The sequence below is a fragment of the Ips typographus genome, unplaced genomic scaffold (assembly GCF_016097725.1).
Source record: "Ips typographus isolate SLU unplaced genomic scaffold, UJ_Ityp_2.0 IpsContig73, whole genome shotgun sequence".
Taxonomy (NCBI): Eukaryota; Metazoa; Arthropoda; class Insecta; order Coleoptera; family Curculionidae; genus Ips; species Ips typographus.
In genome coordinates, this window is record NW_028098578.1 from 316,849 (window position 1) to 335,474 (window position 18,626).

At 37.1% G+C, this 18,626-nt stretch overlaps 2 protein-coding genes and 1 long non-coding RNA gene across 3 annotated transcripts in view; 2 read left to right on the forward strand and 1 right to left on the reverse strand.

The window, feature by feature from the left end:
- Positions 1–18,626, reverse strand: part of LOC145739872 (uncharacterized) — a 175,970-nt gene that overhangs the window by 122,322 nt on the left and 35,022 nt on the right. The gene's annotated exons all lie outside the window — the stretch shown is intronic.
- On the forward strand, positions 999–7,313 carry LOC145739863 (T-complex protein 1 subunit zeta-like). The gene is made up of 4 exons (XM_081995203.1): positions 999–1,141; positions 1,200–1,505; positions 6,776–6,927; positions 6,993–7,313. Exons 1-4 carry the CDS (start codon positions 1,114–1,116, stop codon positions 7,206–7,208), a joined length of 702 nt encoding a protein of 233 aa, XP_081851329.1. The 5' UTR covers positions 999–1,113; the 3' UTR covers positions 7,209–7,313.
- LOC145739858 (CXXC-type zinc finger protein 1-like) lies at positions 8,616–17,202 on the forward strand. The gene is given in 12 exon segments (XM_081995200.1): positions 8,616–8,623; positions 8,684–8,793; positions 8,796–8,826; positions 8,889–9,066; positions 9,068–9,116; positions 9,171–9,327; positions 12,880–13,124; positions 13,185–13,318; positions 14,412–14,666; positions 14,720–16,354; positions 16,597–16,756; positions 16,876–17,202. Coding segments are annotated over 9 exon segments (1,035 nt in total). The 3' UTR covers positions 14,535–14,666; positions 14,720–16,354; positions 16,597–16,756; positions 16,876–17,202.

The window sequence follows — 18,626 nt, forward strand, 5'->3', positions numbered from 1 at the left end:
AAATATTATAAGGATACTTTTGATATCTCCAGGACAATCATTTTTATTTATTAGAATATTTTAGGTGATAATGTGGTTCTAGAAAAATGTTTCAGAAGGTAAAAAGCTTAACAAAAACTTCATTTGTTAAGGCTTTCATTATTACTTACAACAAGTAAGTATACTGTTAGTGCTGATAGAAATCACAAAAACGGCGACATTAAACACAAATTACTATTTGTGGCGGGTTTTTCTAGCGTGGGTTCTAGAAACTCTGGGAATCCTGTTAAGTTTAGGGTTTCTCGGCGATGGGACAGTACACAGAGAAGACACACACTCAGACAAACGTCAACAATTTATAATAGTTTTGCTTTTACTGTATAACATCAGAAGTTTAATAAAAGAAACGAGAACACATGTTAATTCTATCGTGACATGAATTAGAATATATAAGTAATGAGAATCTCTCTCAAGCGCGGGACGGAAACTACTCACTATCGTCTGCCTGACACCCTTCCCACACGTCACTTGTCACTTGTCATAAAAGTTAGGAATGTTCCGTTACATATTAAGTTTTTTCCTGTTAATTTTTGAAAATGTATAGTTTACAAGGTATACCAAATACATAAGGCGCGTTATTAACATTGGTTTTCAAATACACATTTAGATGTGTTTGAAAGTGTTTCCCTAGTTTTCATTACATTTCATGGTGCCATAAAAAAAACTCAAATAGTAAAAGATTCGTAAAAAGGCTAAAATTGTGATATACCAAAATTTTGTTAATTAGACCAGGTGCGATTTTCCCCATTGTCTTTGGTTTATTGACGAAAACTTGATTTGATTCATATGATTATAAACACGTAGCCTTCGTGACGCACGGGTAAACTCACTCCGCGAGAACAGTATAGATATTTCAATTGTTTTGAACCACCCTATACTAAATATTTGATATGTTTATTCAACTTTTTGATCTTTCTCTTCTGAAGCTCTAGATTGGCAATTTTTAACTTGTAGGTATTGGCCGAACGCGAATTTATCGATCAAAGAGTAAAGAAAGTCATAGAACTGAAACGTCAAGTGTGTGCCGGTACAGACAAAACCTTCGTCCTAATCAACCAGAAGGGAATCGACCTTATGAGTTTGGATCAGCTGGCTAAGGAAGGTATTTTTTAAACATCCGGTCACATTCTGTTTAACTTACTGAAATTGCAAAAAAAAAGGAATTATTGCCCTGAGACGGGCTAAACGCCGTAACATGGAACGTCTAGCTGTGGCTTGTGGTGGCATAGCCATGAACACCTTCGACGATCTGACCCCGCCTGCTCTTGATGGTTATGCCGGCGAAGTTTACGAACACGTACTTGGCGAAAACAAGTACACTTTTGTGGAAAAGTGCAAAAATCCTCAGTCTGTCACCATTCTAATGAAAGGTCGCAACAAACATTCGTTGCAGCAAATCAAGGATGCTATCAGGGATGGATTGAGGGCCATCAATAACGCTATTGAGGACAAGGCGGTTATTCCTGGTAAGTTTTTATTTAAAACATGAAATTAAGTGGAGTAGTGAGTGTAAATATTTTACTTTACCAGAAGAAATTGACCGGTAATCTACAAATTCGGTATTTTTTGGCAGTTCAAATTTTGACACGCTTCTCTCCCTGATTATACCAAATGTTGTAGTGTTTTTTCGGGTTATTGGATAGGAAATTTAATGAGGATTCCAAAAATGTACTTAAAACAATCATTTTCCCTCTACAAGTGGGTTTTACAGACGATTATGTCCCTGACTGTCTTTTCAAACTGTGTTTCTGTCAGTTCAAACTTTGACACCGCTCTTCTCCCTGATTTTGTGGTGTTTTTTCGGGTTATTGGGTAGGAAATTTAATGAGGATTCCAAAAATGTACTTAAAACAGTCATTTTCTCACTCCAAGCGACTTTAATAAGCAATTTTATCTCTGACTGTCAAATAGTGCTCAAAAGTTGCAAAAATCAGGCTTTAGAAAAGTTTTCCTGCAGTATTCGATACAAAGCGTGTTTCTAAAGTTCATGACAGTGGTCATGTGACTGCCAAGCTAAATTACCTTCCAAAAACCACGTGATATCTGTCACTAATGTCAAAATGCTCCTAGAATTACAGTTTAACAGTTTTCGAAGCAAGACGTGTTTCTGAGATTTATGACAGTTATTTTGACAATTCTCGATTTGTAAATGTAAATTACAAATTGTTTGGAGACTTCGATTTTCAACTTGAAACGTATCGCACGTCTGTTTCGTGGGCGCCATTTTTTGTCGCTAAGAAACCACGTTTCTTGAAACGGTGTTCAGAGAAATTTGACGACCGAGTTCCGCAGCCGGTCGAGTGGAAATGTGGGTCCTCTAAGTGGAAACGTCGAGTCCTAAAGGTCTACGGGGAATTGTCTTGTGCGGTGCACTTCCAAGAGGCGGAAAGGGTGAAAACCTAGGTCAAGATCACGTGGATGTGACAGTGACGGTTATAGTCTCCACGAGGAATGACTATATCTTTCACTCGGATCGTGCCCTTAAGGCGATTTTTAGTCTTATTTATGCAAGCGGGAGAGATGAGAGTTTCTCAGACGCACGCAAGTGCCTCTTCCGCGGATCTTTAGTAATCGTGTATCGCGTAATCGCGTTATTTAATCTGGCTGAACGTCTCACTGACGAGTGGCCATCGTAACCACATCACACACACACAAATTGTTTTTTACATCATTAATGACAGCCATGACAGAAAAATTATATCTTTCAAGCAACCAAATTGGAATTTTTTTGGTAAAATTTTCTGTCACTGAATTTTACATTTCCAATTTTACTTTACCTTACCGGTAAATAACCAGTCACGGTAGAAGTCGATCGACACAACATTTTTTCGTTTTAAAGCTTAGTTCTCATAAATGCGTTTTGCGTTTGACGTCACTTATTTCCTATTGGTTAACAGTAAATTTTCAGCTGACAGATCTGGCAAAACTTTTTTCCCTGTTCACATTCAGCTAATTCCGAGGCTTATTCAGCATGTTTTGCAGAATTGTATTCTTCATTCTTGTCGCCTTGGAAACAAGGATGAATGAAAATATCTTATATTATATATTCTCAAAGTTTTATGGCAATTGCCACATAAAAACTAAAAATGAATTTGAGATATTAACCTATATTTTATATGAATATAAACATAGGGAACCTACCTCATTTCTGCTGTGACTGCCGTGTTTATTCATTTTTTTTTCAGTTTTGCCATTCAGATGTAACTTTTGCCCTCTGCGTCGTCCAAAATGTCAAAACACTAGAAACATACGCAAGAAGTTGAAAATTTTCAGCTTCTTGCAGGCTGTCATTTTCAAATTTTGCTTCTACCAATAGGAAATAAGTGACGTCAGACGCAAAACGCGGTTATGAGAACTTAGCTTAATTTTGTGGAGGATAATTGATATACTAGGGGTTGTTGGGGGTTGTGCTGTAGAGGTAGTACCTTTCATCAAGGACGGTCGTGCTCAATGGTATAACTGGTGAGTAGTCGGCGATGACTGGTCCTCACAGGGCACCCAATTCTCACTTATGGCTCCACGTGCCACAACCCGGGCAACTGCATCGACCTGCAGGCTAAACTAAGTGAGGATAGCCAGATATGGTGAAAATTCGCAGCGTCTGACCCAGAATGGGCGACTGCAAACAGCGTCTGTTCCCAAGGTGGGCGGCTGACTCAGACACTCACCAACACGCCCGGCCAGCGTGGTGTTTTAAGGCTAAAATTCCGTAAATGAAAGAGACAAAAAGGATACGGCCCTCAGTCCCCGGCGGGTCGCTGGTTCCCAGCCAAGGTGGCGGCTGGATCAAACAGAGATCAGAGGGTGCTAAGAATCACCGGGTAGGACCAGGCCACCAAGGACGAAGAAAACTATATATTGCTACGTATAATACAAGAACGCTTTTGCAAGACCGGAAAATCCTTGAATTAGAGGAAGAACTTAGTGAAATACACTGGGATATAGTGGGTCTTAGCGAAATTCGCCGAAGAGGAGAACAACAGCTCAGGCTAAAATCAGGAAACGCGTTTTACTTTAGAGGAAACGAGGACAGATCAGAGGGAGGAGTTGGTTTTATAATACATAAGAGACATACTGAGAATATTGAACACCTTGAGAGTGTGAGCCCTAGAGTTTGCTTCCTAGTACTGAAGTTAAACCAAAGATACAGCATTAAGATTATTCAAGTCTATGCACCTACATCCACCTATTCCGATGAAGATTTAGAGACCTTCTATGAGGACATTGCCATGGCATTGTCCAAGGTCCCAACACATTTTACAGTGGTAGCTGGAGATTTTAATGCTAAACTCGGAAGAAAGCAGGATGAGAGTGAATTCTCCCTTGGTCAGTATGGGATAGGAGTAAGAAACGATAGAGGAAACTTTCTGCTGCAGTTTCTCTTAGAACACCGCCTAAATGCTATGAATACCTTCTTTAAGAAACCGGAACAACGAAAATGGACCTGGGCTAGCCCTGATGGAAACACGAGAAACGAAATAGATTTCATCATTACAGATAAGAAGCAAATCCTACAAGATGTAACAGTACTCAACCGTGTATCAGTGGGAAGCGACCATAGAATGGTGAGAGCAACAATAACGTTGAACTTAAGAAAAGAGAGAAGAAAGCTCCAAAACACAAAAAATAAGAAATGGAATACAGTTGCAAATAAAGAAGAGTATCAAAGAACCATAGCTGAGAAATTGGAAAATATAGACACAAAGAATGTAGAGGACTTGAATGACACAATACTGAAATCTTTAAGAGAAGCTCAGCAAATACACTGCACCCAAAGAAGTGATAAAGAAGAAAGACTATCGGTGAACACCCGCCACCTTATGAAACAAAGGCGAGAAATGATACACAAACAATCAATCAACAGAGACCAGTTGAGAATATTGAATAGGAATATATCGAGAGCCGCACGGAAAGATATCAGAGATTACAACACAAGATGGGTAACGAGGGTCATAGAGGAAAACAAGAGCATGAAAGTACTCAGAAATAAACTCGCTTTGGGGAGGACAGAAATCATTAAACTGGAAAACGCAGATGGACAAATGGTCACAAATAAACAAGAGATTCTAGAAACTGTGAAAGATTTCTATGCAAATTTATATTGCAATGATGAACAGCTGAGATGCACGGAGGACATCCCTCGAGTTCTAAACCAGGGATCGGAGGAAATACCTGACATAACAGAGGAGGAAGTCCTAAAATCAATGTCGGAAATGAAAAACAATAAGGCCCCAGGTGATGACGACATCGTGATTGAGGCAGTTAGGGAGGGTGGAGAACAACTGTTAAAGGCCATAACAAAATTATTCAATAAATGTCTTATGGAAACCACAACACCTACAAACTGGAACAATGCAATCATAATCATCATGCATAAGAAGGGCAACATTGCCGACCTGAAGAACTATAAACCAATTAGCCTGCTTTCTCATCTCTATAAATTGTTTACCAAAATTCTAACTAATCGTCTAACATCGAAATTGGACTTCTACCAGCCGACAGAACAGGCAGGTTTCCGATCCGGATACGGAACAAATGACCATCTGCAAGTTATTAAGACATTGATCGAGAAGTCCGTTGAGTACAACAAGCCACTCGTGTTAATATTTGTGGACTACGAAAAGGCGTTTGATTCCATCAAGCACAGCGAGATGTTTAAAGCACTTGCCGACTGCCGAGTAGACGACAGATACTCTGCTATACTGCAACATATATACGAAAATGCAACAGCGAGCGTAAGACTCCATGAAGAGACAGATAGATTCAGAGTGCAGCGCGGTGTACGACAGGGCGACACAATCTCCCCTAAACTGTTTACCACTTTGCTGGAGTATATGTTCAAGAGTGTCGAGTTGGAGAATATGGGTATAAATATTAACGGCGAAAATTTCAGTCACCTTCGGTTCGCTGACGATATTGTACTGATCTCAGATAGCTTGGATAAGGCAGAGAAACTCCTTATGAGACTAACATCTGCTTCACATAAAGTTGGGCTTAAAATCAATCCATCGAAAACAATGTTCATGACAAATCTAGTCCCAAACCGAAACTACTTAGTAGAAGGAAAAGAAATTTCCCAAGTTACATCCTACAGATATCTGGGCCATGATATTACGATTGGCAGAGACAATCAAACCTGCGAAATCAAAAGAAGGATAGGACTAACGTGGGCCGCCTATGGGAAGCTGAAGCACATTTTTAAGTCCGACACCCCCATATGCCTTAAGCGGAAGGTGTTTGATCAGTGTGTTCTGCCGGTTCTGACTTATGGTTCGGAGACCTTAACTCTAACACGAAAATCAGTAAATAAAGTAAGAGTGGCCCAGCGAGCCATGGAACGTTCCATGTTGGGAGCCACGCTGAGAGACAGGATTCCGAATGATCGGATACGTCGGAGAACAGGGGTTACCGATGCAATCCAGCGAATAACATATCTAAAGTGGAACTGGGCTGGACATGTCGCAAGAATGACCAACGAAAGATGGACCAAAAAGATCATAGAGTGGAGACCTAGGCAGGATGCGTTCAGGAACAGAGGTCGTCCACCGACCCGGTGGACGGATGACATAAGAAGAGTAGCACCAAATTGGATCCAGGATGCCCAGGATCGAATATTGGATCGTTAACGGAGGCCTATGTTCAGCAGTGGACGAGACAGGCTGTTTGATGATGATGATGATGAATTGATATACTTTGTGTTTTTTGCTTACACTAAGCTTTAATTTGATGCGTTTAGGCGCCGGCGCTTTTGAGATAACCGCCAACAAGGAACTACTAAAATGGAAGGACACTGTTAAGGGTAAATCTCGTTTAGGAGTGATCGCGTACGTTGAAGCTTTGCTGGTCATTCCCAAAACTTTGGCAATTAATTCCGGATTCGATGTTCAAGTATGATTATACGTTCACACGTGCAAAAAATAACACGGTAATTTATTGGTGTCATTTTATTGAAGGAAACTATCGTGAAGCTTCAGGAAGAAAGCCAGATTAGCCCTGAACCGATCGGTTTGGATTTGACTTCTGGAGAAGCGGTCATTCCCAAAGACGCGGGCATTTTCGATAATTATTTGGTTAAAAAGCAAATTGTCCATTCCTGTTCGGTGATTGCGAGCAATTTGCTTTTGGTGGATGAAATTATGAGGGCTGGAATGAGCAGCCTCAAGGGCTAATTTTCATTTTTTTTTAAATATTAATTCACAAGCGAATTACATTTTGGCTTTTTTAACTACTTATTAATTAACTTTGTAATGAAATATAATGTTGCAGTACTAAAAGCGGTTTTTATTTGTACCCAGGTTATTTTATAATATTTGACAAGTTATAAGAAATTAAAAGTTTATTTGAAAGTGACTTTTGGGGCACATTATTTTTTTATTCCATTTTTGCCTTCCTATCAATTGTCTACTCCTGTAATTTCAGTCAGTAAATGCATTTTCCACCAGTCAGTTCAGTGAAGGTTATGTTGCTGAGAACTACTATTAACTTTATCCAGGATTGTTCCCTTTACCAGAAAATTTTGTGTGTGCAATGCACCTTTTTAAGAAAAATGCTCAACATTCTGTAGCCCAGGATTGCCATACTAAACCTCTTCTCAGGACTGTCAAAATTCCTTAATTCGCGAATTAAAAATTATTATTTTCATGAATTAAAAATTGTAGGTATGGCATTGGACTTTAAAATACGTTTTCCGTCTACGCGGGGTTTCTCCCACATTTCTGGAGCAAAATGAGCCTAAAAAAAACATAAATTTACCACTTTATTCAACAAAAAGTAACCATTATCCAAACCTCACATAAGCATGAAAAATCTGTGGGTTGCCAATTGTGCCTTTTCATTTTAATGGCCCATTCTTCTCTCCTTTTTAGATCCCTTGGAAAGGACTTCATTAAAAATACTTTTTTTCTAGAATTGGTACAGCCGACTGCAGCACATCCAGGCATTTCAAAAGTGACTTGAATTTTACTTAATCAAATTAATTGACTATGAGCATTTTCCACTAGTGTCTTATTCTACACTATCACAAGCATTTAGGCACTATTTATCACTTGTAAGGCTTATAATTATTTGTTGCTAAACTAAAACATACCATAATACCCACAGACAGTTGACCTTTGAACTTATAAAGCTTTTTTTTTCTATTCAACTTATCTTATTAAATATTAAATATAAGTCAAAGTAGAAACTTAACAAACATTCTTTATAACTCACCAGTCTCAAACCAACACAAAACACAACATTTATATTTTAATAAAAAGTTAGGTTAATGTAAAGGTTAAAGCTGCCGTGAAGTCATTTCACAATTTGTCACGTGACACCAGTTCGTTTTTTAAATATGTTGATCAGATGACACATTGTCAAATTACGGACTTGAATAAGTCAGACTATTGACAGTTTTAGGTTGACACTTGAGAAACGTCATTTATGATGTCCTGTTTACTTTTCTTTTATTTACTTGCTAATAATAAAACAACTTAAATTTATAAATATTTATACTAAAATATATCACAAATTCTATGGATTTTCTATCAAACATAAAAACAAAATAAACTACACTTTAGCCATGTCAAGAAAAGGAGATGTTTCAGTATGTGTTTTGTACAATTAAGACCTAGAATCACGCTTTACAAGAACTTTTTTTGCAAAGAGAAGATATCGCCAAACAGTTTGTATTGTCGGAAAGACAATCTAAAATCGATACTTTATTGAGACAGGATGGACAAGCTTACTGCATTTGCAGGTCCTCAGACTCGTCCAGGTTATGATAGCCTGTGATGCTTGTGAAGAATGGTATAAAAACACTAATAAACTTTTTAGCTGTGTGACTTGAAATTTTTGATTTGGTGTTCCAGGTATCATGGGGACTGCATAAAGATTTCTGAAAAGGATGCCAAACTCATAAAACAATACTTTTGTGTGAGATGCCAGGAAGAAGATTCAACCTTGAAGACTAAATGGAAAACAAAACGGGAACATGAAGAGAGTTCTTCTCAACCCAGTGAAGAAAAGAAGGCTAAAAAGCAAAGTCAGATATGAAGATGACCCTGATGTTCCACATTATCGGGAAGAAAAGTCTAAAAGTAACTAACATCAAACAATTTGAACTTATGTGTAACTAGATTTATATTTAGAAGGCAAGACAGATAAAAGAGCAAAAAAATGTGGGGAATGCATGGGTTGCTACCGAACTGAAGATTGTGGACGCTGTGATGTTTGTACCAGAAAGGCCAAACACGGTAAATCAAAGGAGAGATGCAAGCAGCGCATTTGTATTAACGCTCTAAGTGGCACGTGAGTACTGTTAGGTTCAGGTGTAAATTATTGACATAAAAATTTGTTTGTTGCAACTGACAAGGTTGTCAAAGTGTTAAAAATGAGAATAGTGAACATTAAAAAGAAATCATTCAAATCACACCCTCAGAGACCTGTAGTTTTAAGATCCAAGTAAAGTATTTAAATTGCTGGTCAAATCCACCTTAAAAGTGTGCTTAGAGATGTAAAATTCTCAGAAATTTATCAACAACAAAGCAACAATTCAGAACCACACTGTAAGTAGAATTTACAGCTCCATTAAACCAAATTTGACAGTTCTGGCGTTAAATAATACTTTGATATTTTTCTTACATCACGTGACAGATTGCATAACTGTCAAAACCCTGACCTGAAACCAGAAAATTAGAAATAGTTGTTAATTTTAAGAATTACACTGTAAGTTATGTTTAAAGCTCCATGGAGGCAAATTTGACAGATGAGATGTTAGGGAAAACCCTAATACTTTGCTTGCGTCACGTGACAACTGTCATAACTGTCAAAACTCACTCACCAGTGACCTGAAAGTATAAAATGCCAAATGGATGTGTTTCTTTGAGGAATTGCACTGTAAGTTGTGTTTACACATCCATGTCGCGAAATGTGACAGTTCTGGCGTTAAATAATACTTTGATATTTTTCTTACATCACGTAACAGCTGTCATAACTGTCAAAACCCTGACCTGAAACTAGAAAATTAGAAATAGTTGCTAGTTTGAAGAATTACACTGTTAGTTGTGTTTAAAACTCCATGAAGACAAATTTGAGAGATGGGACGTTAAGGAGCACTCTAATACTTTGCTTGCGTCACATGACAGCTGTCATAGCTGACAAAACTCACTCACCAGTGACTTGAAAGTATGAAACCCCAAATAGATGTGTTTCTTTGAGGAATTGCACTGTAAATTGTGTTACACCTCCATGGAGCCAAATTTGACAGTTCTGACTTTAAAAAGCACTTTTATACTTTTTTTATATCACGTGGCAGCTGTCACAACTGTCAAAACCCCGACCTAAAACTAGAAAATTAGAAATAGTTGCTAATTTGAAGAGTTACAGTGTAAGTTGTGTTTAAAGCTCCACGGAGACAAGTTTGACAGATGCGATGTTAGGAAAACCCTAATACTTTGCTTGCGTCACGTGACAACTGTCATAACTGTCAAAACTCACTCACCAGTGACCTGAAAGTATAAAATGCCAAATAGATGTGTTTGTTGAGGTATTGCACTGTAAGTTCTGTTTATAGCTCTATTGAGACTTCTGACGTTAAGTGACTTCCACAACTGTCAAATTTTGCTTCATAGAACTATAAATTCAATATACCGTGTGATTTATCTAAGCGGTACTATTTTGGTAATTTGGCGTCACAGCTGCGTGACTTTTGGCAGCTGTCAGATGACGTAAAAAAACATATCAAAAGTGTCTGTTATTGCCAACGTGCAATACCATTGATCAAAGAAATACAACTAATCTGCGTATTCCAGTTGTATGTTAGCACTGAAATTTTTTTCACCGTTGACAGCTATCAGGTGACATAAGTGTCACTTAGCCTCACAAATGTCAAATTTGGGGCTTTATTGAAATAAAAATACAAGGTACCACTGTTTTGCATGTGATAGTTTCTTCTCACTGATGAATGAGTTTTAATAGTTATAACAAGTGTCAAGTGACTATAAGCCATGCTATGAAGTGTCATAACTGTCAAAATTAAGGTCTTAAATTGTCATTTAACGTCACCTGCCATATTTAACTCCACAAAGTTACAAATGACAGTTTGCGACGTGATTCATCAAAGGCGCGACTATTTGACATTTTACAGTATCACTGCACTGTTTAATGTGTTTTGACAGCTGTCAGGTTACTATAAGCCTGTCATTAAACATCATAGCTAGTTCAGTTTGTCAAAGTTGCCCACATTTGTCCAACCACACGAATTAAAAGCTTCTCGGGCTTTTCGACGTTGCCAAAATGACATGAACATCTTTTTCACGTGGAAAAGCTTGAAAATTACATTCAAATCAACGCTACCAAAGCCAAAACTCATTTTGACAATATCGAATAGCTCAAGAAGCTCTTAATTCGTGTGGTTGGAAAAACGTGGACCACTTTGACGAACTGAACTAGCTATGACATTTTGTGAAAGGCTTATGGTCACCTGACAGCTATCATTAAACAGTGTGGTGAAACTGTAAAATGTCAAGTAGTCAAATTCATAGCTCTGTAGAGTTGAATTTAGCAGTTGTGACATTAAATGACAGTTTAAGTCATTAAATCTGACAGTTATTACACTTAAACACACTTCACAGCGTACTTTATAGCCAGGTGACACTTGTTGTAACTATTAAAACTCATTTGGCAGTGAGATAAAACTATCCAATTTGCCCTATAAAATTGAACATTTGTGAGATTAAGTGACACCTTGATAAGTTTCTTACGTCACTTGACAGCTGTCAACTGTCAAAACTCATTCAGCGATAACATTTATACAGCAGGAATACGCGAATTTGCAGATAAATCGCATTTCAAGTGTTATTTATAGCGCCATAGAGTTAAGTCTAACAGTTGTGACATTAACAATCACTTGACACTTGTTTTTCACGTTCTCTGACAGCTGTCAAAAATCACTCAACTGTGACGCGAAATTATGTTGTTTATAATTTTACGGAGCGAAATTTGACAGTTGTCACGTAAGTATCAATTCTTTTTCTCAAATTTAGCTCCATGGAGCTGTAAACACAACTTACAGTGCAATTCCTCAAAGAAACACAGTTTTTTTAGCATTTTATACTTTCAGGTCACTTGTGAGTTTTGACAGTTATGACAGCTGTCACGTGACGTAAAAAAAATTACAAAAATGATCCTTAACATCAGAACTGTCAAATTTGACTGACTACTGCCAGTGTGGTTCCTTCAAGAAACACATCTCCTTGGCATTTTACAATTTCCAAATCGTCCAAATTCCATTACTTGTTGCTTTAGATGTGCATTTATTAGCCTTTTCTTCATCATTCACACTTAAATTTTTAAAATTGCTTTGTCATTTTATCCAAAAATAAAGTTCTAAAAATTTTCCATCTCTATTTGTACTAAGAATAACAATTGACAAAAATGTTAGTAAATATTTTAAGTAGAACATCATGTCACTCTCAAAAACACTATTATATTTAAAATATTTAAAATAGAAAAGTGGTTAGGTAATTCCACAGAAATAAAAAAGTGAAGCAGAAAGGAAAGTATGATATGTATTATAGACCACCTTCCTAATTGAATGTAATACAAAATAGGAAGGTGGTCTATTGGGTAATTCCACAGAAAAAAAAGTAAAAAAGTAATTTTGAAAAACCGAGAAAAAAAAATTATTTGGTTAATGAAGATCGACAAACAACAACTGACTCGCGTTATGCATTTCTTCTATATTATATTTAAGTTTGAAGTAATCACTTAAAAAGCGTCCGTGCGTTTCTTAAAAACCATTATTTTTGGTTTTTAAATTTAACTTTCAGCTTAATAAAGTTAGCTAATACAATCTTGCAGTGCTAGAAGAAAGCGGAAAGACTCAGGATCCGACCACGAACAAACTTACAATGAACAGCTGAAAACCGATTACGCCAGACAATGTTACGGGCCTAAGTGTGTTAGAAGCGCCCGTTACGGCTCCAAGTATTGTTCCGATCAGTGCGGAATGAACCTGGCTAAAACGAGGGTGCTGCAAGTGTTGCCTCAAAGACTCCAGGAATGGTCTTTAAGCCCTACAACCGCCGAAGAGATCAACATTAAAGGTTTCTAGCGGATACACCAAAAGTAAACTGACTTTTCGTAATTGTAAACGTGATTCGCAGCTCTGGACCAAGTCAGAAAGCAGCAGCTTGAAGTTAGGCACATTTTACAGGAACTGGACAAACGACATCGGGAAATTGATTATTTGGTGGACAGAGCTAAGAATGCTGTTATTGATCCCCACTGGGAGAATGATGTAAGTTTTTAATTATTTTCCTGAAAAACGGTGTTATAAGAGTTAATAACAGGATAATACAGTTTTTTCTAATTTAAAGTAAGTCCAATGAAATTATAATAGTTTTCTGCTAGATTTTTTTGAAAACCTTTAAATAACCCGTCAATTTTGATATCTTTTCCAGTTAAAAGTACACCATTATACAGAGGCGATTAATAAACTAAATACTATGTCAGATTATTGTTACAGTTACTATACTGTCAATTGTCAATCCAAAATGGAGCAAAATTATGGAAAACCCTTGAAAAGTTAACACGTTCTATAGAAAATTTATTAAAATCATAATTTCATTGATCTACTGTTAGTATTGTGCTTCCAATTGTAGAACCGTCTCTAAGAGTTCGAATTGCCTCTAAAACAGTCCAGAATTTTCAATATGTTCTTGAAATTGTCCAAAAACCTTCCAAAAGCTCCTGAAGTTGTCTAAAGAGATTTCAAAAGCTTTCAAATGCTCTTTAACTAGTTTAGAAGCTTTCAAAAGTGCAAGTATGCTTCTAGAGTAGTTTAAGACCTTTCAAAAATTTGTAGAACCGTCTAAGAATACTCAAATGGCTCTAACGAAATACAGAACCTGAAATGGCTCTAAGAATTCTTCCAAATGCTCTTCAACTAATCTAGAAGCTTTCAAAATAATTTAAAATAATCTAAAAGCTTCCGTATGCTTCTAGAGTAGTTTAGAAGCTTCAGAAAATGTCTAGAACCGTCTAAGAGTTAGATTTGCCTCTAAAACAGTCCAGAACTTTCAATATAATAATAATAATAATAATAATAATAATAAACTTTATTTGCCAACAATATGATATACAAATCACAAAGCAACGTCAAATGGTGTCTGTAACACCTTTACAAATAATCTTAAGATCTAAACTATGGTTAAATACATGTATAACGTTACAAAACATGCAGTAGATATACCAACCAGTATACAATAAAAAAAGACACCGGCAGTAATAAAAGTAAAATACACTTATGATATGAAAATAGATAAATAAAATAATTAATAAAATGTTAACTAGTAAAATTAAAACAATAAAACTGCTTTTGTTTTAAAAAGTGGATGACTTTCTCTCTAAACACGTCGACGCTACCCGCGTCACGAACAGCGGGCGGCAGCATTTGGTATGCTTTTATAGCCCTGTATGATGGACTTCTCTCAAAAAAGGTTGACCTGTGTTGAGGGATGCGGGGTTCACTTGCACCTCTAGTCTCAATTGACATTCCTAGGGCGTAATGATCACGGTTCTTAGGAAACAAATGAGGGTTCTTTCTCATAAACACTACCAGGGAGAAAAAGTACAAAGATGGGGCGGTAAGTACATCAAGCCTAGCAAAGTAAGGCCTGCAGCTTGTCCTGGGTTTAAGGTTAAAAATCACACGAATAATGCGTTTTTGTGCAACAAACACTGACGCGCTGCTACTAGAAGCACCCCAGAACAAGACAGTGTAGGTGATCAATGACGGGATACAAGAAAGATAGTATGTCCGGATTGATTGGATAGTGAGAACATCTCGAAGTCTGCGTAAAAGAGCACAACCGCTGCACAATCTAGATACGAGTATCTGACAGTTGACCTCCCAACCAAGCTGTGAGTCCATCGTGGCTCCCAGAAACTTTATGCTCTCACTCACTGGGGTGGCCTTGCCATGAGAGGGGACATAAAGTGAATAATTTGGTTTACTTTTACTAAAGTTAATCAAACTAGAAAGAAGTAGTAGTCCATATTCTTTCAGTGGAGTCGCAAGAGTACGAAAGGAAGGAAATGACAAACAGTCTTCTCCACAATACTTTATTATGACCTTAGATGGTAAGGTCTGCTCAACAAGTTTCGGTCACATAAATGACCATCTTCAGGAGCTACAAGAATAACCTACTTTACTTGGTGTACCAGAAGTTAAATGTTAAAAAACGAGAAAACGTACCTCAAATCAGTCGACAATCGTTTTTTAACATTTAACTTCTGGTACACCAAGTAAAGTAGGTTATTCTTGTAGCTCCTGAAGATGGTCATTTATGTGACCGAAACTTGTTGAGCAGACCTTACCATCTAAGGTCATAATAAAGTATTGTGGAGAAGACTGTTTGTCATTTTCTTCCTTTCGTTAATCAAACTAGTTTTTTGTAGGTTTAGTTTTAAGCAATTGTCTGAGCGCCAGTTCTCCATATCTTGGATGGCCAACGAACACGCCGCAGACAAGGCACTCTCAGAGAGATCTGCCAAGACAACGGACGTATCGTCGGCATATTGGCAGAGAGAATATGTTCTTGAAACTGTCCAAAAACCTTCCAAAAGCTCCCGAAGTCGTCTAAAGAGATTTCAAAAGCTTCCAAATGCTCTTTAACTAGTTTAGAAGCTTTAAAAAGTTCAAGTATGCTTCTAGAGTAGTTTAGAAGCTTCCAAAAATTTCTAGAACCGTCTAAGAGTTCCCAAATGGCTCTAAAGAACTCCAGAACCTTCAATAGACTTTTGAAAACTGTCCAAAAACCTTCCAAATACTCCTGAAGTCGTCTAAACAGATTTCAAAAGCTTCCAAATGCTCTTCAACGAGTCTAGAAGCTTTCAAAAGAGTTTAAAACATTCCAAAAGCTTCTGTATGCTTCTAGAGTAGTTTAGAAGCTTCAAAAATTTCTAGAACCGTCTAAGGAGTTCCTTGGTTATGTCCCTTTTCGTAAATTGGTAGGTTGTGTTGTATGTATTTTTTATTTTCCTAGAGAAAATGGGCAAGCAATCCCTAGAATATTTAGTCAAACAAAGAAGAATATTAAAAGACCATGAAAACCAACTAATGGAAATTAATAACAAACTTGATAAAAACTATGACTTATTGAAACAAATTTTCAATAAATTATCTGATGGTGCTGAAACAAACGAATCTTATCCATCAAATAATAATTTGGCACATTTGGAAGCATTGGAATTAAAATTGCCGATCAGTTCGAATGACATTTTGAATGAAGTAGAAGAGCTGCTTCAGGAGAAGGATGTTTTTAACTGTTTGGTAAAATGTAGTTTTATTATCAATTTGCTTTCTCTGTTTCTTCTTCTAATGCTGACCAAAATTGGAAAACAAAACATGTGCAATGTTGTCTTTATATGTATTGTGTATGTGCATGGGAGTATTTTAAATGCATGCTTCTTAAATGTATCTTTTGTATTTGAAATGTATCAAAACACAGCTTTTTCGAAAATGTAGGTTACATGCATATTAATAAAATATACGATTTTTATTACACATTTCAGAAACAGCGTCTAAAAATGTTGGGAGCGCGGAATTATAAGGAGCTAATTAAACGTGGAATGGAAAAATTATGTACGGATGAGTTTATGTCTATGTACAGTTACGTGGGCCACAAGAAGAAACAACTTCTAAAGGGATTAAAAATTGCTCAAGCATTAATTGGTAAGTTGTCAAAAGTTCATACATACTTCCAGCTTTTTTTAAAAGTACTCAATAGTACGTATCTAATGATCAATTAAAATTAAGGACTCTAATATATATCATATTTTTTTATATTTCAGAAGCAGTACAGGGGGTCACCATAAAAGACATAGAAATTCAAATATCCATATTTCTGTCAAAGGCTCCTGAGAGGGTATTAAAAAGAAATGTTCGGGCTTCTTCCGATTAGGGCCAGGCTTATCAAATAAATTTGATATGGTGTTTTAAAAATTTTGTCTGTTATTTAGTTGTCATCCCAAATTAGCATTATATACACTACAAATCTTTCTTACAAGAAGGGGAAAACCAATAGGAAAACACACATATCAGCATTCTCCGCATATATCAAATATCTTAAATATATAAAAATTAATTCAATATATGTCGAGAAGGCAGTGTTTTTCTCCCTCTTGTATTCATACAGTGTGACCCATTTAGAATGGAAACACCCCTATAAAATTTTAGGTTAAAAAAAAAAAATTTCTTACTGCAAGTGGGTTTTACAGGCGATTTTATATTGGACTGTCCTTTCAAACTGTGTTTCTGTTAGTTCAAGCTTTGGCACCGCCTTTCTCTCTGACTGTACCAAATCATGTAGTCTTTTTCTAGGTTCTAGATGGGAAATTTAATGAGAATTCCAAAAATGTGCTTAAAACAGTCATTTTCTCACTGCAAGTGGGTTTTACAGGCGATTTTATCTTGGACTGTCCTTTCAAACTGTGTTTCTGTCAGTTCAAGCTTTGGCACAGCCTTTCTCTCTGACTGTACCAAATCATGTAGTCTTTTTCTAGGTTCTAGATAGAAAATTTAATGAGGAATCCAAAAATGTACTTAAAACAGTCATTTTCTCACTGCAAGTGGGTTGTACAGGCGATTTTATCTTGGACTATCCTTTCAAACTGTGTTTCTGTCAGTTCAAGCTTTGGCACAGCCTTTCTCTCTGACTGTACCAAATCATGTAGTCTTTTTCTAGGTTCTAGATAGCAAATTTAATGAGGATTCCAAAAATGTGCTTAAAACAGTCAGTTTCTTACTCAAAGTAGTGTTACGATTTTCCCGTGGGTTCACACAAAGTCAATTTAACTCAACAATTAATAAATTTATTTACACTTCAAAACACTCTGTACAATAATTAACACAGCTACTAAAAACACTACTACAATTCCACAATTACTCCGCTATTTAAACTTTACCGCGTTCCCATTATTTGTTGAAATTTTGAATATGTTCCCATATTCACTACTACTACGGTTGACACCGCGTCTTTTATATTCGCAAACCACGTTCTAGAATGACCGCGAAACGCTTCGCGGGTTGCCTTGACCATTCAAGAATTTTCCAGGTAGCGCTTCCTAACTGTGGCCTACTTTAATACGCGCCCGGCCAGATATTGCGGCGCATCGGTTTCATCCCGAAGCGAGCGCTCGTTAAGAAGTATCGAGCATAGTAGGCCCAGACCGTAACACTGCCCCCCTCTTAAAGCTGATCGTCCCGATCCGCTTCATCTAATCCCTGGTATTTCTTGAGTCTGTCCAGATGGACAATTTTCATCTTGCCTTTGGGGCTGCGTTGGACTCTGTACACGACGTCGTTTAACCTTTTTACCACATTGTAAGGTCCCTCCCAAACAGGTGTTAATTTCGGTGATTTGCCTTTCTTCCTCTGAGGGTTAAACAACCAAACTTTATCATCCTTCTGGAACCCTCCCGAATTGGCCCTCAGATCATAACGAGCTTTCATCTTGTCGCTAGTTAGATTCAAACTTTCCCTGACCAGATCATGGATGTTCAGTAATCTGTCTTGCAACTCGTCAACGTAGTTCTCAATGTTC

What these genes read in the sequence shown, in the direction of transcription:
- LOC145739863 (XM_081995203.1), top strand. Translation starts at nt 1,114, where the DNA reads ATGAGTTTGGATCAGCTGGCTAAGGAAG. An exon ending in GGATCAGCTGGCTAAGGAAG is followed by an intron (nt 1,142 to 1,199) that starts GTATTTTTTAAA and finishes GCAAAAAAAAAG; the next exon opens with GAATTATTGCCCTGAGACGG. An exon ending in GGACAAGGCGGTTATTCCTG is followed by an intron (nt 1,506 to 6,775) that starts GTAAGTTTTTAT and finishes TGATGCGTTTAG; the next exon opens with GCGCCGGCGCTTTTGAGATA.